This window comes from Nuphar pumila, chromosome 11 (assembly GCF_984573655.1).
Source record: "Nuphar pumila chromosome 11, dmNupPumi1.hap1.1, whole genome shotgun sequence".
NCBI lineage: Eukaryota > Viridiplantae > Streptophyta > Magnoliopsida > Nymphaeales > Nymphaeaceae > Nuphar > Nuphar pumila.
Window position 1 is genome coordinate 41,365,217 of NC_143259.1, and position 25,360 is coordinate 41,390,576.

The following is a 25,360-nucleotide window of genomic DNA, read 5'->3' on the forward strand; positions in this document are numbered from 1 at the left end:
CGTAAAGACCTGAAATCATGTCGTCAGTGGCATGAATGTTCACATTTTTAAATTGGGCTGTCATGAACGAAGCATATTGTGAATAGTTACATAAAAGCACATGCACATGAATGGGGAACACCTGCACATGAATGTTGCAGCACATGCATATGATTAATTTGACATATACGTATGTGCATTGGAAAGTTTGTGACATTATAAATAGCATGTTAAGATTTTTGCATACGATGCATCGATGATCAAAGTGGATCATTGCAGGCTTGGTGAGCCTTGAGTTTGGGTTGCTCCTTCTTTACTTGTTCTAATGCATCGCAGAAATCACATTGATATTGTTTTTCTATATTGCATTGTTCTATGTTTGCCATGGGCTGGAGTCCCGTAATGAGCCTTGCATTTGGAAATGCAAATTTATGGTATTAATTTGGCATGTTGAATTGCAAATTAATGAAACAACTATTAATAATAAGATAAAGAAAAAGAACAGTGTAATATACGTTCTGAGATGTCTCGTCGGGAGCATGAGACTCTTGGAGTTACAGTTTTGGAAAAACAGAAAGGATACAAAAACTCGGTGTGCGTTGTTGTCGTTGCCCCTAAACCCGATATTGAGGTTCTTCTCCTAGCCACGGTTTTAAAGAGAGTCCGCCACTTTACCTGAGAATGGTGTGTTCGACACAGTTGTTGTTTTAGTATACTAATAAAGTGACACTATTGGATGTAAAAGTCCTTAGTGTCCCGATATTAGATGTGAAGGTCTAATGTTTCGAAGGTGATTCGGTCGAGGGCTAAGTTTGAAACCCAGTAATAAAATACAACTTGTGTGTTAAGTTACCTTGGAAACCCTACTTTAACCTCAGGAAATTGTAATGTTTGGTGTACCCACGTGCAACGATAATTAAAACGAGGAACTTAAATTGTATCATTTAATAGGGCATGCATATGGAAAAGAAAACTTTAAGGAAAGATAATAAAGTGTTCATGCATTGCACATAAATCATACATATTCCTATTATGCATTAGAACATGCATGTTTACTCGTTTCCTTAATTGTTACATGTTAGTGGATGAATGATGTTTGATTCTTAATGCATGTTAAATGTCCTGGTTACTTAAATTGTGATCTTTGTTATTTATTAATGTTCTCTCATGCTTAATAATCTGTCACAGGGATTCGGCTAGCAGGGTGCCGCACCCACGTCGACGCGACTCGACGCGGGTGCGGGTGCGGGTGCGGGTGCGGCACCAGGTGCGGTCAACCCGATCCTAGGTGCGTTGACCGCACCCTGGATCATTTAGGTCCATTTTTTTTTGGAATTTTTTTTTAAAAAAAATTGCCCTATGAAATGGGCTGCGGAATTTTTTTAAAAAAAAAATTGCTGACAGTTGCTTGCTGCTGCTCTTGTTTTATAAAGGGGCACTTTTAAAACCATCTAAAATTAAAGAGCCTTTTCAATCCAGATCCTTCTTTTTCGTAAAGGATTTTCTTTCCATAATAAATGATAATGATGGTGGTGGCCTTGCTGATCCTTCGTTTTCGTAAAGGATTTTCTCTCTCCATAATAAATGATAATGATGGTGGTAGCCTTGCTGATCCTTCTTTTTCGTAAAGGATTTTCTCTCTCCATAATAAATGATAATGATGGTGGTAGCCTTGCTGGCTATTAGTATTCATTGTTCTCCTGACGAGATGGGTGCTCTAGTTGTAGCCTTGTGTAGACCTCTCTTTTCCACATGTCCAATCCAATAAATTTCTTTTAGTTGTCGTGCAGCTGTATATAAAATGAAATTTGAAGAATCCTATGGCGTGGCAGTGGAGTCGTAGGCCTCATGAAGACTTTCTCTCCAACAAACCACATCAAACCTTGCACTTATATTTTTTTCGTGAAGACCAGGGAGTTTCAGACATGATTGAATCATGACAGTCTGCAGTAGGCTGGGTCGATCAGATTGCCAATCCTTTCGTTTCATCAATTTTGTTATGTTGCCTCAAAGTACACAACAAGCAGAACGTGGGTAACGAGTCTTCAAACAAACACACCAGCAAAAAAATTTGGACCCCCAACCCGCGTCAGGGGAACCCCCGGACCCCCTTATATATATATATATTACATTTTTTCCCCTGCCGCACCCCCGCACCCGGGTTTTTTGAAAGTATCGAATCCCCGCACCCATGTGACAGTTAATAATTGTTCCCTACTGCATGAATGCTTAAATTGAATTATGTAAATTGTCAAAAACGTATGCCTCTAAATTATTGCATGAATCTTATCTATGTTCTTTATGCTTATTTGTTTCATTAGAGGGATTCATACGTAGAATTCTTTGAATTTTGACACCGTACTTTTTGTGTTTTTCGTAGCCTCAGATGCCTAGTGGGGAGGACTTGTTTTGAGGAGAGTCACGAGGGGACTACACGACTACATGGCAGATTCTTGAGATGGCATGACTATTTCTTTTTGCTTTCTTTACTTTTATTTACTTATGTCTCAGACTTTTTATATTTGAATAAATAAAGTTTGGTTTGGTTTGGTTTGGTATGAAAGATGAGTATAAGATCCCTTGTGGTGGTGGTTGTGTTTAACTGTAAAGGCCTCGAGTCTCTGAGATTGTTTTCGCACTTGCTTTAAAAAAAACGCACTTTTTAAGGTGTATGAGTTGGGGTAGTTACAAGGAGTTTCGTGAGTAGTTCTTGCTCACTATTTTTATTGGTTCATCATTAGTAAAGAAACAATACTTGGTGTAAGGTTTTATTGGCGCTTCTTGGGGAATTTTCTTATAATAATTATGGTGTGAGCTACATACTGAGGCTCCTAGTTGGTGAGGCTCCTAGTTGGTGCTCGGTTTATGTGATTGTTTCTCCCTTTTTGTGCAGTTTTTATCTTGTGGCTTGAAGGATGGTGAATATGAAAAAAGACTATTAGGTTGAGCTTGATGAGGATGTTAGGGCATTAAAGCAAATGATTGGATGAATGATTCATCCAAAGGAGGTAGTGTTGTTCTATAAGCCTTATTCATTGCTTGTATTGTAGGAAGCTTGGTCACATGAAAAGACATGCACTGTGTTGAAAAAGAAGTATGAAGACCTCATAGTTCCTTTTGTTGAAGAGGCAAGAAAGCCCAAGGATACTTTGCCCATTGTGACCAACGTGCATTGCATTCTTTCTGCAGGAAGCTTTTCAGATTCTTTGCCTATTGTCCAGTCTAATAGTTTAGATGAGATTCAACAACTTCTTGCTTGGTTTAGTGGCTTAGATTCTTTTTCTCCCTTTTCTTCTCTGTCTACTTTGGGTACTTCTCTTGTTGGTTATTTGAGTAGTATTTCGGGATGGTTAATAGACTCAGGTGCATCATGTCATATGACTGACTGTGCAAGAGTCTTCTAAGCAATTAGCGTCCTTGCAATGACTCATTCCGCACTGCAAATGGGTCCTCTGTGGGAGTTTCTAAAGTTGAATTTGCCACTCCTACTTTTTGTTCTGGGAGCAACTTGAATATCTCTCAAATTTTTTATGTTCCTTCTTCAGCTATCAATCTTATTTATGTTGGCCAAATTACTCAATATAATTATCATGTAATTTTTTCTCCTATGGACTATGTTGTGTGTGATTATCTCTCAGGAATGAGGATTGGGATTAGCCATAAAAGAGGAGACTTGTATTACCTAGACTCATTAAATATGAGTTCTCAGAAGAGGCTTCGCGAAGGCTTAATGTTGTGGCATCAGTGACCTTTTCATATTTCTAGTTTCAAACTCAAGTATCTTGTTTATTCCAATAGTTTCGTTGGACCTAAAAAAAATTGTAGGATCATGTGAGGGGGTGTGAAAGGTGTAGGCTAGCAAAGAGTCATGCCCTTCCCTTTGGGTTTAGGGAGATAGAATCCAATTAAGCATTTGATCTTTGTTCATTTAGATGTTTGGGATCCCTAGCTAGTTGTGGGTATACCTATTTTGTCATTTTTATTGATGATTATACAATATTTACTTGGATTGACTTTATAAAGAACAAAAGTGAGCTATTTGAGATCTTCAAGAAGTTTTATGCTACGATAGAGACTCAGTTTTCTGCTAAGGTTTGAATCCTCCGCTTAGATTTAGGGGGAAAATATATTAGTTATGTAGTTCAAAATTTCTTGCAAGAGAAAGGGATTGTTCATACCAAATCATGCCCTTATACGCCTGACATAATGGAGTCGCATAGAGGAAGAATAGACATATCTTGAAAACTACCAAGGCTCTCTTGTTTTCTAGTTGTGTGCCTAAGATCTACTAGGTGGATGTTGTGTGTATGACAAACTATCAGATTAGTCTCATGTCATTTGGGGTTCTTAAAGGTATCTCTCCCTATCAAAAGTTGTACAATGTTGCACCCAAATTGGAATTGTTGAGAATATTTGGTTATAGTTGTTTTGTTTTGTTACCTGAGCAATATAGAGATAAACCTTCTCCTCGGGTTATGAAATGTTGTTCATTGGATTTTCCAAATGGGCAAAAATGTTATAAATGTTATGATCCAATTGGAAAGAAGATTTGGGTCTCTAGACATGTGGACTTTCATAAGCATACTCCATATTTTTTTCAACTTAAGGATGAGGGGAGTGAAGTTGATTTTTCGACTTTGGTGTCATTTCCAGTAAAGGAAATTGTTAATAGGAATACTAGCATTGAACTTGAGTCTCAAACTCTTGATAGAAGATAAGAGGGTGTTCCAAGTTTACTTTTCATAGATCAAATTAAGCATGAAGAAACTGAGATTTTAGATACCAATTATAATTCCCTTTCAGTTACAGACAATTCAAGATCCTACACCTTCCTCTCCTACTCAGGTACATCGTAGTTCTTGAATTTTTATTCCCCCTACTCATTTTTGTGAAAATCTCTATAAAGAGAGTGTGTGTACACACACGATACTTGAGACAAGAGGTGTGCACAAAGGCACAAGGAGAACTCTCACAAGTGCACAAATGGCACGGATACACATGCACAAGGGCATGAAAAATGAACCTCTTTATTGAATGTAAAAGGGCTTTATGAAAAGTCTTAATACAAAACACAAGGGGATCGCCCCTTATTTATAATACAATGGAGAGAGGGAATGAGGGAGTCGTTGGGCTCCCAACGGCTCTAAATAGAGCTGTTGGGAGTCCAACAGCTCTCTCTAATTTATACTTTTTGACTTTGGTCAAAAAAGCATAAAGTCAAAAAAGTCCAAAAATAAACTAAAAAAGAAACCTAACCTAGTTAAATAAACTAACCTAATCCTAACTAAACTTTTAAAAGTAAACTAAAACTATGAGATTACATATTAAATTATGTTACATTATTTAACACCCCCCCTCAAACTTAGGGTGACATAACTGAAAGTTTGCCAAGAAGGAAGTTAAATCTTGGAGAGCACAGCGCTTTGGTGAAGAAGCCTGTCAGTTGGTATTCTGATGTAACATATGGAAGGTCTATGGTTCTTCTTAAGTATTCTTCACGAATATAGTGGCAGTCCATCTCAATGTACTTTGTGCACTCATGAAATGTGTAATTTTTGGCAATGTAAATTACACTTTTATTATCACAACATAGTTTTGTGGGCCCTTGAACTTGAATATTCATATCTTCCAGCAAGCTGTGAATCCAAATAATCTTCATGGTAGTAGATGCTATTGCTCTATATTCGGCTTTTGTAGATGAAAGTGAGAACTTCTGTTGTTTCTTGCATCTCCAAGAAATTAAAGATTCTTCTAAAAAAATACAAAAAACCAGTAGTGGAGTGACGGTTATTTGGGTCACCTCCCCAGTCAGAGTCAGTATAAGCAATTAAATTCAATTCAGAAGAAGATAGAAATACCCCCTTGTTTACTGTACCCTTTATCTATCTGATGATGCGAAGAATGACGCTAAGATGAACTGTACTAGGTGCATGTTGAAATTGACTAGCAACATGTACTGCATGAGAAATATCAGGCCTCATAATGCTGAGGTACGTTAAAGATCCAACCAGTTGTCGGTAAGGTGTGGGATCTTTTAGGAGAATCCCATCATCAATCATCTTCGAACCTACTATTTCAAAAGTTTCACAAACTTTGTCATCTGTGATTCCTGATCGGTCAAGAATCTCACAAGCAAGTTTAGTTTGAGACAAAGAATAGCCTTTGTGAGAATAGGCAACCTCAATTCCCAAAAAATATGTCAGAAATCCTAAGTCTGACATTTCAAATTTTGAAGTCAAGATAGATTTAATGCTCTTGATTCCTTTGGCATCATCACCTGTTATTAACATATCATCAACATATAACAGTAATATAACAATCTCTGGATCAGATTTCTTAACAAACAATGCAGTGTCAGTATAGCATGAAGTGAAACCACTTTCAGTCATTACATTGTTAAACCTATTGTGTCAAGCTTTGAGAGCTTGTTTCAAGCCATAAAGAGCTTTACGAAGACGAAGAACTTTATTTATAGAAATTTTCATGTAGTACCTGTGAATTCTAACAGGTAAATAAACTCAAAGCTATGTCACAGGGACTCGGCAAAACAGATGACGCACTCGCGTCGACGCGTTGCGACGCGAGTGCGGTCAACACGACCCTGGGTGCGGTCAACGCACCCAGGGTCATTTTTGTCCACTATTTGGGCATTAAAAAAACACCGATGAAAAGGAGGATTAGGGCAAAAAAAAAATTGCCCTAATCTCTCCTCTCCTCTCCCCCTGAGCTCGATCTCTCTCCCATCGCCGCCTCCCAAGCTCCTCCTCTCCTTTCGCAGGTATGTACCCTCTCTCACTCTCTTCTTGGGTCGGCAGGGGAGGGGTCGAGCACCCCCTTCCCTTCTCGCTCTCTTGTTGGGTCAACAAGGAAGGGGGCAAGCTCCCCCCCCCCTCTAGCTCTCTTGTTGGGTCGGCAGAGGAGGGGTTGAGCCCCCCCTACTCCATCGTTTTTCGGCACACGAGGGGCCGAGCTCCCCCCTCTGGCTCTCTTTTTGGGTGGACAGGGGAGGGGACGAGCCCCCCCCCCCCCGCTCCTCTCTCGGTCTCTTGTTGGGTTGCACCCCCTGCTCCTGTTTTCGGTAGGGCAGGGGCTGAGCCCCTCCCTGTTTTTGGCAGGGGAGGAGCCGAGCCCCCCACCCTACTCCCTTTGATTTCAGGAGAGGGGTCGAGCCCCTCCCCCCCCCCCCCCTCGCTCTCTTGTTGGGTTGGCAGGGTAGGGGCTGAGCCCCCCCTGCTCCCTCTGTTTTCGGCAGGGGAGGGGTCGAGCCCCCCTCGCTCTCGCTCTCTTGTTGGGTTGGCAGGGAAGGGGTTGAGCCCCCCCTTCTCCCTGTGTTTTCGACAGGGGGAGAGGGTCGAGTATAATTGATTTGAAAATTTTAATGTATTTTTTTGTGTGATTTCAAGATAAAAATGATGGATAAAGGGAAAGGACTTGCGTCATCCTCGTACCAACATGTGAGTTCTGCTACTAGTTTTGCTGATAATTGCAGTGGGATTGATGATGTGGGGCCACTATGGATACATGTAGATAAACTTGCAAAAACTGGAGAAGGAGGTGGTGGAAACAAGAGATTTCGATGCAAGCTCTGCGAAAAAGATTTTGTTGGGTCTTACACAAGAGTGAAGGCTCATTTGTTGAAGATATCAGGACATGGCATTTCAGCTTGCAGAAAAGTTGATGAGGCAATGCAAAGACAATACAAGAAAATACAAGAAGAATATGAGAAGAGAAAGGCAATGGCTGATTCTTCTGCATTCAATGTGCCATTTGCAAGCCACCAAGAAGATGCTGAAAAAAAAAAAGAAAAGTCAATGTAGGAGGTAGAGGAACGATACAAGCAGCATTCAATACATATAGAAGAGAAAAATTGGATAGAAAAGTTGGGAGGTATTTTTATTCTGGTTCACTCTCATTTAATGCGGCTAGAAATCCTTATTGGAAGGATTTAGTAACATCTTTGGCAAATTGTAATTTGAGTGGTTATGTGCCTCTAAGTTTAGAAAAAATACGAACCACACTTCTTGCAGAAGAGAGGGCAAATGTGGAGAGGTTGCTAGAGATTAAAAAATATACAGGGTAGCAAAATGGAGTTTCTATTGTGTCTGATGGATGGACAGATATTCAAAAGCGTCCATTAATCAATTTCATTGCTTGTTCGCTTAGTGGCCCAATATTCTTGAAAGCAGTTGATGCATCTGGGGAATATAAAAATGCAGAGTATTTGAAGGGATTGTTTATAGAAGTGATAAAAGAAGTAGGTGATCAGAAAGTGGTACAAATCATTACAGACAACGCTCCAGTTTGTAAAAGTGCAGCGTTGAGTTTAGAGAGTGAGTACCCTCATATTTTTTGGACTCCCTGTGTAGCACACAGCTTAAATCTATCCCTAAAGAGAATTTGCAACCCCAAAAAAGAAGAAAATTCACAAGCATATGCTTTATGTTCATGGATTGAAGATTTAGAAAGAAATGTCAAAAGCATTAGGAATTTTGTTGTTAAGCACCAGCGTGCTAATGCTATATTTAATAGGCATTCTGATTTGAAATTGTTGAAGGTCGCTGAAACATGTTTTGCGTCCATCATTGTGATGATGAAGATGATTAAAAGAGTGAAGAATGCTTTGATTAACATGGTGACTGATGAAAATTGAACATTCTATCGTGCTGATGATGATATCAAGGCTCAAGAAATTAAGAAATTCATTCTTGATGATGAGTTTTGGGACAGAGTGGTATACTTTCTTCAATTTACGCAACCTATTTGGGAAATGTTAAGAGAAGTTGAAAAGGATGAGCTCATGCTTCACAGAGTTTATGAAATGTGGGATAATATGATTGAAAAAATACAAACTATAGTTTTCAAGCATGAAGAAAAAAATCCTGCGTTTTGCCAGCAGGGGGCGAGGCTCCCCCTGCCTCCTTTGGTTTCCCAGCAGAGGGTGAAGCCCCCCTGCACACTTCATGTTTTCGAGCAAGGGGCAAAGCCCCCCCCCCTGCACCTCACTTGTTCTACGGCAAGGGGCTTTGCCCCCTGCCTTGTTCTTGCTGTCGGCAGGGGCAGAGCCCCTGCCTGTCTCGTGTCCCGCAGGGGGTTGCGCCCCCTGTCTTGATTCATGTTCTGACAGGGGGTGTTCCCCCCTATCTTGTTGTGGCAAATGTGGCAGGGAACCTCTGCTCCCTCCCCTGCCTTTCTCTGCTTTGGCAGACAGGGAGCTCATGCTCCCTGCCTCTGCTGCTTGTTGCCAAGCAGGGCTGAGGCCCCTGCCTCTGGCACCCTTGTCTGCAGGATGCAGGGTTCGTGTCTCTACCTCCTGCAGGCAGGAGGCCTTGCTGCCTTTGTTGCCTTTCTGCTGGGAGCTGGGCTCCCTGCCTACCCTTGTGGTCCGGTACTACTGCGGGTGTTACCGAACCCGCTTTTGGCTTTCGGTTTGCATACTAACATTCTAAGCTTTCCAGGTTCAATGGTGGATCCAGCTCGAGCTCGTGCTTACTTATGTCGCAGGCGTACAAGGACCCGCAACCCCTCAAGGTAGGGGATTCTTGCGTAAAAGAACAGTGAACGGATAAATGCTAAATAAGGAAAGATAACTAAAAGAGGATGATATATGTATACGTAAAAAATATATACATATGTCTTTACATTCAAGGACGCGATTTCGCGATCCTTGTCCTCTTTACTTTTCTTGCACTTTCTTTTTTGTTGTTGCCGCGCTATATGTGCTCAGGCTTTTAATTCATGTCTTTACATTCAAGGACGTGATTTAGTGATCCTTGTCCTTTTTACTTTCTGTATTTTGCTTTCTTGCTGCCTCGCGCTTTATGCGCCTTGGCATTTACTTTCTGTCTCGTCTTTTCTATTGCCCCGCGCTTTATGCGTCATGGCATTTACTTGTATACCTTCTTACTCCAAGATGCAATCCTGGTCCTCCTTTATGTTCTCACACTTTCTACATTTACTTGTTGCCCCGCACTTTATGCGCCATGGCATTTACTTGTATACTTTTTTACTCCAGGATGCAACATGGTCCTCCTTTACGTTCTCGCACTTTATTTTCTGCATTTACTTGTTGCCCCGCGCTTTATGCGTCATGGCCTTGCTACTTACTTTTGCCCTTCGTACCTTACTTTCCTATTGTTGTCGTGCTTGCTCTTGCACTTACTTTTTGTATATGTTGTTCGTCCTTACTTTGTTGTCGCACTTCGTGCATATGCTTTGTTCGTGCATGTATTCTTATCTTTGTCGTATGCCCCTTTACTTGCTTACGCTTATTGTTTTATCGAGGTACAACTCCATGCCTCGCGAGTCATCTTTTGCACTTGCTTAGTCAGGATAGGATCACATACCCCGTGAGTTGCTTACGCAGCTGTCTGCTTGTATGTTTTGATGGCCGAGGTATGATTCCATACCTCGTGTGTGGCTTATGCGTTTTACGCTTGAGGTGCAGCTTTGCACATCGAGTCTTGCTCCTCGATTTGCCACGACACTATAATTTGCACGGGTTTGCCCCTTGTCAGCTTGCACTCCCTGAGTGCAGTTTCGAGTGTATAGTTTATATCGTTTCACTTGTCTTAAAAGCCACGAGACACACTTATACACTTTGGTTCTCCAAAAATGATGGTCTTAAGTGCAAACCTATTTTCAAAGATGTATAGCTTTGTAAAGCAGATTTTCAAAAACCTTTTGTGAAATAGCGGTTGGATCTCTCAAATCAATATATTTGGGAGAGGTGTGTTACAACTTCAGTTTGCCTATCTGATACGACTCGGATAACCCTGTTTAGGAGCTTGTGCACGAGTAGGGCGAGAATCCTATTGAGGTACTTACGCTATCGCTAGATTGGCGTTACAACACCTCTAATGTGAGACCTAGTTTCTAGGCTTTCTGGTCAAACCAAGATAGTTGGCGCACTTCTTTCATGAGATTGTTGTTGGATTTCTTATGAGAAATTCATGCTCCTCCTCTTGTAGTTATACTCTTAGTCACATACGATATGTTTGGACTACAAAGAGTAGGACGAGAGGTCTATAGTAACCTCTAAACATGTATTGACACTTTAAATTAAATCTTGTTATGTTGATATTCGCCTAATAGGCAGAATGTTTGCGATTGTCTAAAGGACCCGAGCACAATAAGTTGGAACTTGAATGAGTTCACTGTGGACTTCTGTAAAGCAGATGTGTTGGGAGATTTCCTGTGAAAGATCATTATCCCTCTCATCGTGGTTATACTTTTGAATAGGTACGTTGCGTACTGCGGTGAGTAGGATGAGAGGTGTGTGATTGCCTCGAACGCGCAATGGCGCGTGTAATTTACATAATGATAATTATGCGCCTTCACAAGCAAGATGCTCGAATGGGTCGAAAGACCAGAGCATGTAGAATGGGACGGCGGTTAAGAAACCCCCTGTTGTGCCCATTCGGGACGGTTCATCAAGAGAGAGGATGGATGGTACAAAACTCTGATGGACAGGCCATTAATGGCTATTACGGGCAAAGGTCTGGCTTCCCCAGTCATCAAAGGTTAGGGGAAATGGGGCTACCATAATTGTCCTAGATGGTAGTCGTCTGCCACTTCTGCAGAAGATGAATGCATCCATAGGCCCAGTTTTGCCTTTGGGGACTTACTCGCTTGGCCATTGGTCGTCCCCTTAGGAGCGGACTCAGTCAATCATTCGGGGTATAATAAAATACATAGCATAATGGACCCCCGAATCGATCTAGGTTGTTTCTATGTTTTGCCTTGTGTATACCCACAATGGCCTGCTCACAATGAGAACAATATATAACTTACGCACATGATTATAAGATATGTATGTTGTGACGTAGATTGATTGTTTGTTAGCTCGGTAGTTCGGTACACTATTCGTTGAGCTATGCATGCCTGTCGAGGCATTACTCTAGTTGGTTAAACTGCTTACGCAGTTCCTTACTTAATGATAACTAGCTTCTCATACTAGTTAAATGCTTATTCATTGGTGTGTGTCTCTTATGATTGATGTGATTGCATATAGCTCGTAATCTACGAAGTGGTGGCAACTAGGACTGATATAGTCGTTTGTCTTATAAACTGCTTACATATTGTGATATAACTATTACCGTATGATTGTGTATCATGTGTAGCTTGTGAATCGCTTGTGATGCAATAGCTTGTGCCTTACGATAAATGTAGTTACTTGTCGATGGGCTGAACCATCTAATGGTAATTGTATGTATTGCGAGCATTGTTATGAATATTTGTCATATTCAGTTGGATTGTTACTTGTTTAGCACTATGGTTCTTACTACCCTTGTATTTAGTTGTTTGCTTTACTAGAGTTTTGTTTACTCCACAGTACGTTTGGTTAGATCTGCTAGTCTTGCTTTTTCCTGTTTGATCTAGCGAATATCTTGCTTATTATAGCATTTGAACGTTCTTATCTTTCGCACCCCTACTAGTATGTTGTGAGAATGACCCATTTCATGGGCAGGTGGTGAACAGGTTGAGACAGCTTGCGATGGCACGATGACGTGATGCGTTCAAGGCAAGGCCCTTTCCTTGACGTTACGCTCCTGAGGAAACTTTTGGTAAATGTGGTATAAAGTTTCTTTAAAAGCATCTTTTCTTATTAAAACTCTGGATTACTAAAATTGTATTACCAAAACTTTGTTCTTCTTTTCATTTCAATGAAATATATATTTGCGTTGCAAATCAGTTTGTCAAGGGGAGTTTGCGTTGTAATGTGTCCAAGGTCCAGAGACTTGTTAATTCAAACATGATTTTCCGCTAAATTTCTGTTTCAAACTCTGATAAATGATTGATTTCAAAGCTTTCAACATTTTTCATAAAAGGTTTCAAGTCCACGATTTTGGGGCGTTACAGTTGAAGCAGAATATAGGGAAGTGGCACAAGTTACAGCATAAATTGTTTAGATAAGGTTGGCTATTATGAGAGTTATGAGTTCTTATTTGTGATCGGACCCCCCTTGTATTGTAACAATATGAGCGCCATTCATATTGCAAAGGATTTAGAATTTTATGAAAGGACTAGGTAAATTGAGATAAATTGTCACTTTACTAGAAGAGCCTATAAAGACGGAGTTATCTCTCTTGAGCATGTGAGCTCAAAGGATCAAATTGCAAATGTGTTCACTAAGAGTCATGATCATTTACAGTTTAGTTCATTCATTTTCAAACTTGGGATGATTCTTCTTATAAAGTTTTAGGGAGTGTTGAGACTTGTATATCATATGTATGACCATTTTGGGGGCTACCCCTCACTTGTGTATATGTGTACATTTCATTCTTTCTTGTACATTTTCAGTTAGTGTAAACTTAATAGTTTTTGTCGTGTAGTGAGATAGAGGGGGCATCTCCCATGTATGGCTGCAATCTTTTCATTCTTGGTCTAATGAAGTTTCCTTTAAGTTTTTCTCTTTATTCGCTCTCACCCTATTTCTTCTCTCCTTGCTTTGATAATTATCTTTGGCCAAATGAATGCACCTTCCAAGATGGAGCTAAAGAAAGACAAAATCATTGCTATGACATTTAGAAGAACCATGAAAACCAATGGAACTATAGGGGGAAAGGGAGAAAAGGGGAATTTTTTTAAGGATCACGTAATTTAAGTAGCTTATTATGATAAACTATTAAGCTATCAATCACAACACCCACATTGTGAAAATAAAACACCTTGAGAGAAAAAAAGGACCATATTATAGAACCACTAATGAAGTAGCAGCAATAACCAACCGTGCAATAGCCTTCAGTTTCCCACAGCTAGACAATCAAAAGAAGCAATGAACCTAATTATCAAAAATTACAGTTACAACGATGTAATGGCCCGAGATAGCACTGGATACAATTCTCACTAGTCAAAGCCTAGCCTGGCAGTAAAATTAAGCTGAAAAGAGTTTCAGTTTTCCAGATGGTGAAGGCTGGACACACCACACGACAAAACAACCCAACCCTGATACAGATTTCATAGGTTAACTTCGATTCTTTATCACCAAGGTAAAAAAAGAAAAGAAAAAGCAAGTTCCACAGATACTGGATGTTTTGTTATTTATTCCAGTATAACAGGTTATATTCCAATACTTGTCATCTATAAGGACCATATTAATGTAGGCCACACTGTATCAACGTACCTAAATATGTATAATGCTATATCCAAGATGGGCTGGAGAATGTCCTTCCACATGAAACTTCTCCTCTATTGTCTCCATTTGTTAACCTTTTGAATTTTCTCATGTTCATTTAACTTTCCACCTGGTAACTAGAAAGTGTGCAGGTTCTAGAGGCAAGTCCATTACATTTCTTTTTCTCTCCACCTTTCAGTCGTTCCTTCTTTTCTACTTCAGTCAATGGGATCAATAGCCCTAACACGTAAGTTTTTCCTATTCTCAAAATACCGAGTACCTATGTCACAGGGATTCAGCCAGCCAGGTGCCGTACCCACATCGACGCAATGCGACGCGGGTGCGGCACCCGGTGCAGTCAAACCGAGGGTCTTAAATGTCCAATTTTTTACTTTAAAAAAAGGCCAATGAAATGGGCTGGGAGGAGGGATTAGGGCAAAAAAAATTTGCCCTCTCCTCCCGACCCCGATGCGGCGGCCCCGACCTTCCTCTCCTCCCGACCCTGACCCATCTTCTCCAACACCCCGACGCGGCAACGAGGTATCACCGTCTCCAACCCACCGGCGATGCCTCCTCTCCGTCTCCAACCCACCGGCGACGCCTCCTCTCCGTCTCCAACCCAGGTATGCATTCTCTCTCTTTCTCAATCTCTCCCTCTCTCAATCTCTCCTTCAATCACTCCTCTTCGTCTCCAATTTAAGGGTGTAAAGACCATGAATATTTGTCTGATATCTTGGGCCCAATTGATTCAAACTCCATTCTCTTGAATTTCTTGGGAGATTTCTAAGTTTAGTTTTTTTGGGAAGATCTTGGAACTTGAAAGAAAAGAAGACACGAGGAATTAAAAGAATTCCTTATTTTCTCAAGTTTCAGAAATTCTTGGTGAATACGGCAATGTTGTGATTGTAAAACTTTGTTTGGTTGTATTTGAATGAATCTCGATAGATTTGTACTTTCTTGTTTTCTGAAATCTTACTCGAAATACCATGTGGTATTTGCAGTAGAGCTGGAAATTTTTCTTCTAGAAGAAGCAAACATAATGTAGCCATTTCACTTTGCTTCATCTTTCATGCAATTTTCTGCCACACACGCTGACATGCTTCACATGATATACCGCATTCTGTTCATTTCCTTATTCTGCTTTGGTTATTTCTTCCATTATTCCTTTTTTTTTAAAGTTCCCCTTCTTTTAAGGTCAACAACCTCTCTATCCAATCAATATGATATGAGTTTGGTAAGAGGAAGAAGATGCATCTTTGACTAAGAGGAATACAAGATGATGGAAGTGATCATCCAACTTAGGCCTTAGACTTGTTATTCCCTTACCTTGTAATTCATTTATGATATAAATAACAATTATATTCTGTGCTGTTTAATGCAATGATGTCCCAGACATCATAGTTAAGAAAAAATATTGCATTACCTCATGCTTCTTTTACCACTAATTAAAAAAAATTGATTTAATTGTGGTGTTAGTTTTTATGATGAAGAATAGAATTGTAGATTGTTAATTTGATTTATTGCATGCATGATGATTAATCGATTTGATGATATTATGATAATTGTTTTTTATTTCATTAGTGTTACTGGTGTTAACTGTTAAAAACTTAATATATATATATATATATATATATATATATATATATATATATATACCTTCCCGCACCCAAGTTTTTTTAAAGTGCCGCATCGCCGCACCCGCACCCACACCCGCACCCATGTGACATAGCCGAGTACAAAACAACTAAAAGAATGCTATAAAATTTTCTTCCAAAATATCCCTGTAAACATGAGCAAAATGATATCTTTCAAGGTTTCTAAAATATTTTGAAAAGAGCCCCGGATTGACAGAATAATCTCTGAGAGTAGATTTTGGGGTCTAAAAAACTAACATAAATCTCACCAATTGTGTAGTACCTTTTGAAGGTTCAATATTTAAATGATAAACAACCAATTTTTCTTCAGTTGTATTAATGCACTCCAATATTTTTGAACTCAAAAGAAAATCCCAATTTTGGAAAACTTATGATTCAAATTCATTTCGGTAACCATCTTATAAAAACTAGCCTTTCATGTTTCATTGGTCTTTTAACAGTAGAAACATAAAAAGCCAAAAAAGGAAAAACTAGTGTGATGATATCACAATTTTTAGACTATTATCAAAATGGTGACATTTTAAAACCAACTTTGATATTTTTCCTTCATTTGCTAATACTCTGCATCAACAAATATTTGTAAAATGCTGCATACATTTTGGAACTAATTTAGGGCTGTCCATGGAACGGGTATTTGTCCGATTTTGGTTTCCTAAACCTGACCATATAATGTACAGTCAGGTTCAAGTTCAGGTTTGGTATTTTCCAGGTCAAAAAATGAGAGCTAATATCCAATCAGATTATCATTTCCCAATTATCATACACTGTGTTAGCTTAGCAGCTTACTGGATCAGAGTTTGGTCAGGTCATGTGAAACTTGAGTTGAGATTTGCAGCAGTTATAATTTACTTGTCCAATCAATATCAATGCTCACGCATTAGTATAGTGGGTGTGTTATACCCTTTCATACAGGAAGGAAAAGGTTTGAGTCCCACCATAGCTTCATCTTCTTCTAAAGGTATGCACATATGTTTTCAAGATCAGATACTGGATCCAGTTTTACCTTCACTGACTAGGGTATCCCACCCGAACCTTTTATAAGAGATGCTCATATCCAGACCTGAACCTGGTTGGGTTTGAAACAGTAGTTCCAAACTCATTTCTTTCTTTTATTTTTTTAATCTGGGACTTCATTGGTTTTTCAGCAAACATGAAATTATGGTTCCGGTTCAAGCAGGTACTCACCATAGATCAGAACAATTTATAACCCCACTAATATGCTTAAGGCAGAAAAATTATAAGAATTGGATGAACTACCCCCAGAACTTCTCCTACCTTTCACTATCTTCTTACTCTTCCTTGTCCATCATCTTCCCCCTTGCTGGTACAGCAACTCTACATGTATGGGTAACAACAATTATGAGTAAATGATACTCTTAGAAGATACACTTACAACCAACAAAGACTCTTCTCTAACTCTTCTTATAGAACTAGTAGAAAGTTCTGAACCCTAGTGGATGGCTGGTGTCCCTTATTATAGAACTAGTAGAAGGTTCCTCAATCATAATCAGAGTTACAGAAAACTAGTAACCTGCTCCAGAGTTACCAGAAGCTTCTTAGATAGGTAGGAAGCACACTTCACAAATACTCATTTTGGAAGCACGATATCCTTCGCTTTTGAAAACTTCATGGAAATCTTGATTCTCCCATGCTTCTCCTATGATTCCCGCACTTCGTCTATGCTTCCTGCATGTTTCTTTCACACTTCTTTTTATATTTTCTATGTGCAGAACACGCTTCCCACCCACTTCTCGTGTGCTTTCTATAATTGGCAACCATTATTCTTATATTTTGACAAAAATTGAATTCTTACACGAAAAAAACATGAATTTAAGAATAGTTATTTTATTTTAGTTTTTAATCGCTTCCCTTTCAGTTTCCATATCACTTCCTTTTTAATTCCCATTTTGCTTTCAAATCGATTCATCACTTCTCACTTCTCGCTTCTGCTTCTTAGTCTGGCAACCTTGATTCTGCACACCATGCATATAAAACTCAAGGAGAAGATCTACAAGTTCCATAAATTGGATCAATAACATCAAACATGCTAAGTATTACTTATATTGATCAAGTTTGGAGTCAGATAGAACTGCAACGCTATGGTGACTGTGCGCTTGGATTTTCATACTAAAAGCAACAAGTTTTCTTCCAGCTTTAACATTATATATGAAGTGAGAAAGCTGCTACCATGAGAACATCAAATACTAGTAAGTCAAACTGAACGTAAAGATCAATTCAAACCTGTGGGAACTGATAAATCCTAAGCTTTGAAACATCTGAAATTCTCTTAACTGTACGACTTCCCATATCAGAAGAAAATTCCTGCACAATGCAATCCAGTTAAGTGTGATGTAATACCAGTCATAAGATAAAACTCAAACAATGGGCACTAATTCATTTAAAAGTAACTAAAAAACAACAAAATTAACAAAAACAACGAAGAAAAAAAGACACATCACCTGATCTCTGAAGACAGTGAGACCTTCCTTCAAGCTAAGTTGGAACCAATCGCGGCAAGTCACTCTGCAAGAATTTCAACATTAGCATTCGGAAGCAGAACAAGAAAAAGAAAAAAAAAAGGTAAAAGGCCAAGACATCTGACAGAAAAGCCAAATATATAGCAGAAATTTTTCAAAAATATATACCAGAATATATCATTAAATATTAACTCAACTTTACCATCTAGATGATCTATTTAGAAGATAGAGAAACAAAAAGCAAATGAAGCACATGAAAATTCTGCTAATCAAGGAAAGCATTATTACCTATTGCCTGTCCAGTTGTGAAAATACTGCAACATCCAAGACCAACAAGGAGAATTAAGATAAATAAGCAAAAAATTTAAAGACAAACTCTGAATTAGAATTCCTTTCAGAAGTGGAACTATAGAATCAACCTCATGACCGATCACACCCAATATGGAAGCATAATCTACATCCGTAGCTGTTTCTGGAGATGCCAAAACAAGCTTTGAGTTGAATATCTGCTAAAAGACAATCAGTTCAACAGAATCAAAGAGGTTTTCTACCATTCCCAATAAATTAATGAAACCAGTAGAGTTTTAACCAAAAAAAGTTGCATACATTGAGGCTTTTGTTTTCCATAGCTCCCCTGAAGGTTGATCCAGACAAAAAGGAATCAGAAACAATGCTTCACTAAAACCAAAAATAGAAAACCTAAACCAATAAAAAACTGCATGCACTAATCCATACAACAGGCAGTTAAAGATAAAAAACAATCATATTAACCTTCTATATATCAAATGGCAACAAAAAAATATTCCCAACTATGTAACATGGGTACTTCCACTAGGTCCTGGTACCAATGTCCCACCTGTCTCATACCCGAGCCCATTACTAGGCAGTAGGCACTCATGACTATGGGCTAACTGGATTTTGAACTGTAGCTGTTTTATTGGTCTTATGATATAAATCAATGTGTAGCTTATGCTCAACATCAAAAATGTCTACTATTAAATATATAGTTTTTTATCAATATATGTTAGTTAATCACATTCCTTTGACATGCTTTAGACTTTTAGTTTGTAATTAACAGTCTATAACTTCATACCTAGATTACATAGAATGCAGTCATGCACACTTTTGCATGTGTATTCCAAATTATTGTCAGTCAAACACAATGTTGTGAAAAGTGTTGAGGCGTAGCGAGGCGCTTCACCAAAAACTGAGGCGAGGCGTAAAGCGTAAGCCTCAAAAAAAAAATTGAAAACTTAAAAAGACTATTAAAAATATCTAAAAATACAAATAAATAAAAAAATGCTTTATTGATGAAGCAACAACCAATAAGTAGAAAATCTCAAATAAATACTAAAAAATATGAGATTAACATGTAAAAGTAACTGAGAAACTGATTATATAACTGAGAAACTGATTATATAATTGAGAAACTAATTATATAGCTTAGAAACAAATTATATAGCTTTGAAAAAAACTACACAGCATAACAAGATTAAAAAAACTGATTAAAAAAACTATAAAAAATATTTACAAATACAAATAAATAAATAAAATGCTTTATTGATGAAGCAACAAAATAGAAATTTATCATCATCTTCTTCTTCACGCTTTAGGCTGGCACCTTGAGGTGCAGAGGGCCTTGGCGCCTCGCCTCAAGGCGAGGCGCGCCTTTTGTGCCTCAAGGCGCACTTTTAACAACACTGGTCAAACATATTCCACAATTGAATTCAGAAAAGATCCACAAGGATCATAAAAGAACAGGCTTTGAGATATGGATGCTCACATATTAAAATCTGGTACAGCCACAATGTTGAAGAGATCCAGGTCATACTCCAACCCAAAAACCTATTTCAGAAAAACAAAGAGTAGAAGCATATACTTTATTGAACTGAATAGATCTATAAGAAAAAGTATCACATCTCGGTGCTGGTGCACTAACTCCTTCATCCCATTTCATGGCTGCCTTAAGAGCATACATTGCATGTGCAGTCTTTGGCACATCCTCTGCTCGTGTCCAAATCCTAAGTGAGATTTTGCGGCATGTACAGGTCACAAAAGTGTCATCTCTGCTTTCCAATTGCCCTGCAACTAACGCAAACAAGTAACATGGTTTTTTGAAGGGGTCCTCCCAGAGAGCATAGTGTTTTCCACCCTACAGAAAGCAGTCAATTGCAGAATCAATATTTTTCATTAAAATATTTTGAAAGTAAAATAGTGAATCTGCTACCAGAAAACTTCACCTCAAGGTCTCCATGCTCTATAAGATTTCCATTAGACAGTAGTACCGGATACAAAGTTTTATCAGCCTCAATCCAGCAAGTGTATTTTGCCATGATATCTGGACGATCCTGTAAATCATATCAGATGATTGGTTAAAGTTTTGATGATATTTCTTGTAACTCCCAAATATCAAACATCTACCATTCAAAATATTAACCCTGTCGTCCATGACTATGCAGGGATATAGTCTTACCCGCAAAGACATGACATGGTGCAGAACATATGCTAAGATTTTGAAACTACAACCACGAAGTTACCGCTTGCAGGCATTGGGAAAAACCTGATAAAATGTAATTTTTCGGAATCCTTCTGCTTCACATTGTGTACAAAAATTCCCAGAAGATTTGTATAGTCCCTGCATTTGAATTATTTGCTGTTAAAAAGTCAACTAGTAATGAGAATCTTAAGACGATGAAAACAAGCAAAATTTTCTTCACCTCCAATGAAGTATTGTTTTGGGGATATATCTCGGTCACAATTTCCAGAGTAAAAGTAGATTTTGGAGGTGAAATAACTGTGAGATGGCGACAATCCAGGTGGAAGTCTTCCTTGTGCTGCATTTTCCAATAAAATTATGAACTACTTATGCATGCCTTTTTTCTGAAACAAAGAGACCATCTTAGTACTAGATTTTAGCATCCGCTGCTTATTAGTTGGAAAGAATTTCTCATCTTCATGCTTTTATCAACAAAATACTTTGTTCCTTTCTCTCTTTTCTTTGGTTTCTAGTTTCCATTCAGATTGTAAGTGTTATCAGAGGTCCATATAAGAAAATAACAGGGCAAAGCCTGACCACCAAAATCCAGAGCATAAAGTTGAAACTTAAAAGAGGTTGTAAATGACATCCTAGAAGCAAAATTTCAGGTTGTTCTCCACAAAAGAGGCAGAAAATGTTGAAACTTAAAGAATATTTTTCTGGTTATTTTAGATATATGTTACGGGTGAAGCCTGCAGGCCTATTCTACTGAAAGGTCTTGAGCAGCCAAAGTTTTTTCAGGATAAATAATAATCAATCAAAAAGATCAGCACACCTTCAACTCTTTGCCATCAATTTTGATTGATATCAGCTTGAGATCTTGGCCATCCAAAATCAACGGGCAGGAAACACCTGCTAGTCAAACACAGAAATCCAAAAAGATGTTCAACATGAAAAATACAGTGGAAAAAAAATGCAAATGCTTCAAAGTGGAATAATGTAAACTACGAGTAAAGCACAAAAAACAATCCACTACATGTGCCTTCCTAACCACAAAGGCAACAGAAGCAAGAAACATAAATTACCACCTGCTACCAAGCAAGATTACCTTCAACTCTGTGAAGAACAGTTATTTTTGACGTCACAATTGTTTTTTCCTCTCCTAATGAAAACTTCAAATCCACCTAAAAGTTTCAGATGGTACATGAAGTTACATGACAAGAACAAGGATATAAATTATTCAAAAAAGCAGATCTCATCCAAATGTGAATATAGATAATAACAGAACTGGAACAAATATTATAATTAGGTATAAATCGAAAAAATTCAATGTGAAGACGAATGCAGAATCACATATAAAACTTGCCCGACAAAAAGGATTCACAATATGTCTACCAGCATTTAACTAAGGGCATGTTTGGAAGAGAGAAACACTCTCGTAGGAAAAGAAAGTTTAGCTTATGAGAGTTTTGGGTATGAGAAGTTTTCCAAAAGAAAGTTTTTTGCTTGTTTGTGTAGCATGAGAAAAACAGAGTGGAAAATGTGAAAAAAATGAGAGAGAGAGAGAGGAGGAGGAGGAGGAGGGTGATGAGATGGATGGTGGTGGGTGGTGGTGAGATGGGTGGTCTCAGCGAAAAAGTCTCTCTGGTTTGAAAGGGTTGGAAAATCCATACGGATTTTCCATTTTGCATCACTTTTCCTACATCTTTCTCGCTTCCAAACGTGCCCTAAGGTAATGAGGAAAAACTGTAAAACCCGAAAATTTTTGTTACAAAATATTTTAAAATATGCAAATTGGGCCTAGATCCACATTTCGGATCTAGGACCCATAAAGGGGTAATTAGGAATACATGATATCGAACATGATTTAATAACATTAATAATAATAAATAGATAAAATTTTAATTATAAAATTTATTTATTTTTATTAATCCGAGGATCCACAGTTGGATCCATTGGGATCCAACTTGTGGATCCATCTCGTTGGGGTCGGGTTACGGGTCTCGAGTCCGGACCCGAGCCGCACCCTGTACAGCCTTTTAAAGGAAAAAAAGGGCAACCCGATAAGGGTTGCCCGATAAAACTGTAACAGAACAAGAAAGGGGGGGATTACGCAGAGCGTAACCGACCCCTGCATCTCGCGAAGAAGGGGTTCGGTGGGCCGATAAAGGGGGAGTGGAGAGGGGGTTCTTGCCCTCTTCACTCGATCTCTCTCTCACGGTGTGAGTTACGCCGGATAACGGGGGGCTACCGGCTGCCATTGAAGGCCACAGCAAGCAGCCTGTCACAGCAGTAGTGAGGAGTGTCAGCCGCGGTCCTGCCTTCGCGTCCCCAGCCTCCGATCACCGGAAAGATAGCCGGAAAACCAGCGAAATAAGGTACAGTGCTTCTAACGAATTCGGGGTGAGGGATCGAACAAGGGTTCGATTCCATGTGGGGGTTTGAGGGTAAAATTTGGGGTTATGTCAACCCTAAACCTAAAACCCCAAATCTATGATTTGGGGGTTTGGGATCTTTCCTGATGAGGGGTGTTTTCTTTTGTTTTTGTTGGATTTCTGGAAAAGGGGCGGCTCAAGAGAAGCTATGGCATTATCGACTTTGATATCGTTATGATGGGGTTGTTAAACTTTTGTTCAAAGGGTCGTTAGTCATTCAGTCCTAAGAAGATAGTTCTTGTGATAATGCTGAAATATTCTTGTGTTAAAAGTCATTTGATATTGTTTAGTTAATAAATGAAATAGCTTCATTTACACTTTAGTTTAGACATTAAGATGATTTGGGGATTTTCACTAGGTGATTTTAAGTCTTATTTCCTAAGAGTTTTGTGATGATTTTCTCAGTACACAGGATTTTCTTCATTAAGTATGAGTGCACAGTTTCCATATTTATAGCTCCATGGCCCGAAGCCTTCTTTTAGAAGAAGAAAAAAATTTGTGCAAGTTAATGAGCCCAACCTAGTCTTTTGCTCCTGTTGAAATCTTTGCGTTTGATTTGCTTTTGCTTTTGTTGTTTCGATTTGGGTTATCAAGCCTCAGAAATCTATTTCAAATTTTGTCCTGCAATTTCATGTTGTGATGTGCCAAATAGGAGGATAGAATTATCAGGTAGACATAGCCGACCTCCACTCTTTTGTACAGTCCCCCATTCATATTCGGTATAACATGTAAATTGGGCACATTTGTTATCATTAGTTCTCTGAATTTTTGTTTATTGCAAGATCTTATTGAGAGTTTGATTGTTTTCATTAATGTGTTCTAAGTTATCCATTTACAGAAGTATTGGTCATCCGCACTGATATTTCAGGTTGTTCATTAACAGAATCTTAAATGGGTTCAATTGTGTTTTTCTTTAGGCGATCTATTGATAGAAGTTGAAATTTCTTCACTTTACTTTTCACTTTCACATTGACAGAAGGTTGCACATAGCTTGAGGGTTATTATTTGTTACTCTGTAGCATGCATATTTTTTGTTCTGTTCCTGCAGCACATGTATATAGTTGTTTTGGTTAAATAGATTATCATTTGAATCACGAGTTGCTTAAAAGTATCTCAAGCTGGTTCTTGAGTGTGGCTTAAGCACATATTTGTAATATGCAGTGTGGATTATTGAGTCATATTTGAAATTTCAGTCATGTAAAATATGGGGTCATCATACCCTGTTTAAGAAGGATGAACACATAAAACTGAATTTAATACATACTGTGACTTGCCTTGATGTCTCTAGCTGAACATTTTATTCTTGTTTAGAATTCTATGAGTGATTTAAAGGTTGGTATATTGGTTGCCATGGATATTTATGATTTCAATTGACAGATATGAATCAGGTTTAATGAAAATATGTTCCAGAATTTATAAATATTGTGTATGATTTAAATTCTGATATTAATAAAGGAAAACCTTGAAATCTTCATACACCTATCTATGTGTCAAGAACAGGTTAGAATCTATGTCACATGGGTGCGGGTGCAGGTGCAGGTGCGGGTGCGGGTGCGACACGGGTGCGGCGCAATTTCAAAAATTTTGGACACGGGGACTCGGCTATATATATATATTAAAAAATTTTAAAATATATATATATATAAGACTCGGTCAAAGTTGTGCCCATTAGGGGACAGGTGATGAGTTGTGAAGGCATTTTGTACACTTTCTTCATACAGGAATAATTCACTTTTGGGCACTTTCTTCATACACTGCAATAATTCACTTTCTTCATACAAGAAAAAACCACAAAAACTTGAGTTGTGCCCATTCTGTACTTAAAACTTGAAAGTGTACAGGTTTTTTAGTTGTGATGGGTTTTTTTCCTTACAGCTGTAGCCCAGAAAATTTAAAAAAAAATCAAAAAAAAAAATCCAAAAAATGGACCAAAATGACACTGGGTGCGTTGACCACACCCAGGGTCGGGTTGACTGAGTCCGAGCCGCACCCGTGTCCGCACCCGTGTCGGTGCGTGTCGACGCGGGTGCGGCGACCTTGGAGCCGAGTCCGTGTGACATAGGTTAGAATGTTATTTCTAAGAAGGTTACGTAACTGTCATTGTTATGATTTTGGTACTCATGAGTGTGAGCATGATTCAGTTATTAGTAATTCTTCTTAAACATGTACGCTTGATTAATACGTGAAATAGTACATGTACACTCACACACTTAAAGAAACCATGA

General features: G+C 38.6%; 1 protein-coding gene across 1 annotated transcript in view; it reads right to left on the bottom strand.

Moving 5' to 3' along the window:
* LOC149822304 (puromycin-sensitive aminopeptidase-like) overlaps positions 1-25,360 on the bottom strand; it is a 109,346-nt gene that overhangs the window by 32,332 nt on the left and 51,654 nt on the right. The window contains exons 5-16 of the mRNA XM_089981063.1: positions 21,809-21,884; positions 21,536-21,612; positions 20,942-21,058; positions 20,785-20,859; positions 20,465-20,572; positions 20,164-20,376; positions 20,008-20,069; positions 18,831-18,858; positions 18,644-18,730; positions 18,513-18,538; positions 18,207-18,270; positions 17,989-18,069 (exon numbers count right to left, since the gene is read on the bottom strand). Coding sequence (XP_089837189.1) covers positions 17,989-18,069; positions 18,207-18,270; positions 18,513-18,538; positions 18,644-18,730; positions 18,831-18,858; positions 20,008-20,069; positions 20,164-20,376; positions 20,465-20,572; positions 20,785-20,859; positions 20,942-21,058; positions 21,536-21,612; positions 21,809-21,884 — 1,014 coding nt within the window. The remainder of the gene's footprint in view (positions 1-17,988; positions 18,070-18,206; positions 18,271-18,512; positions 18,539-18,643; positions 18,731-18,830; positions 18,859-20,007; positions 20,070-20,163; positions 20,377-20,464; positions 20,573-20,784; positions 20,860-20,941; positions 21,059-21,535; positions 21,613-21,808; positions 21,885-25,360) is intronic.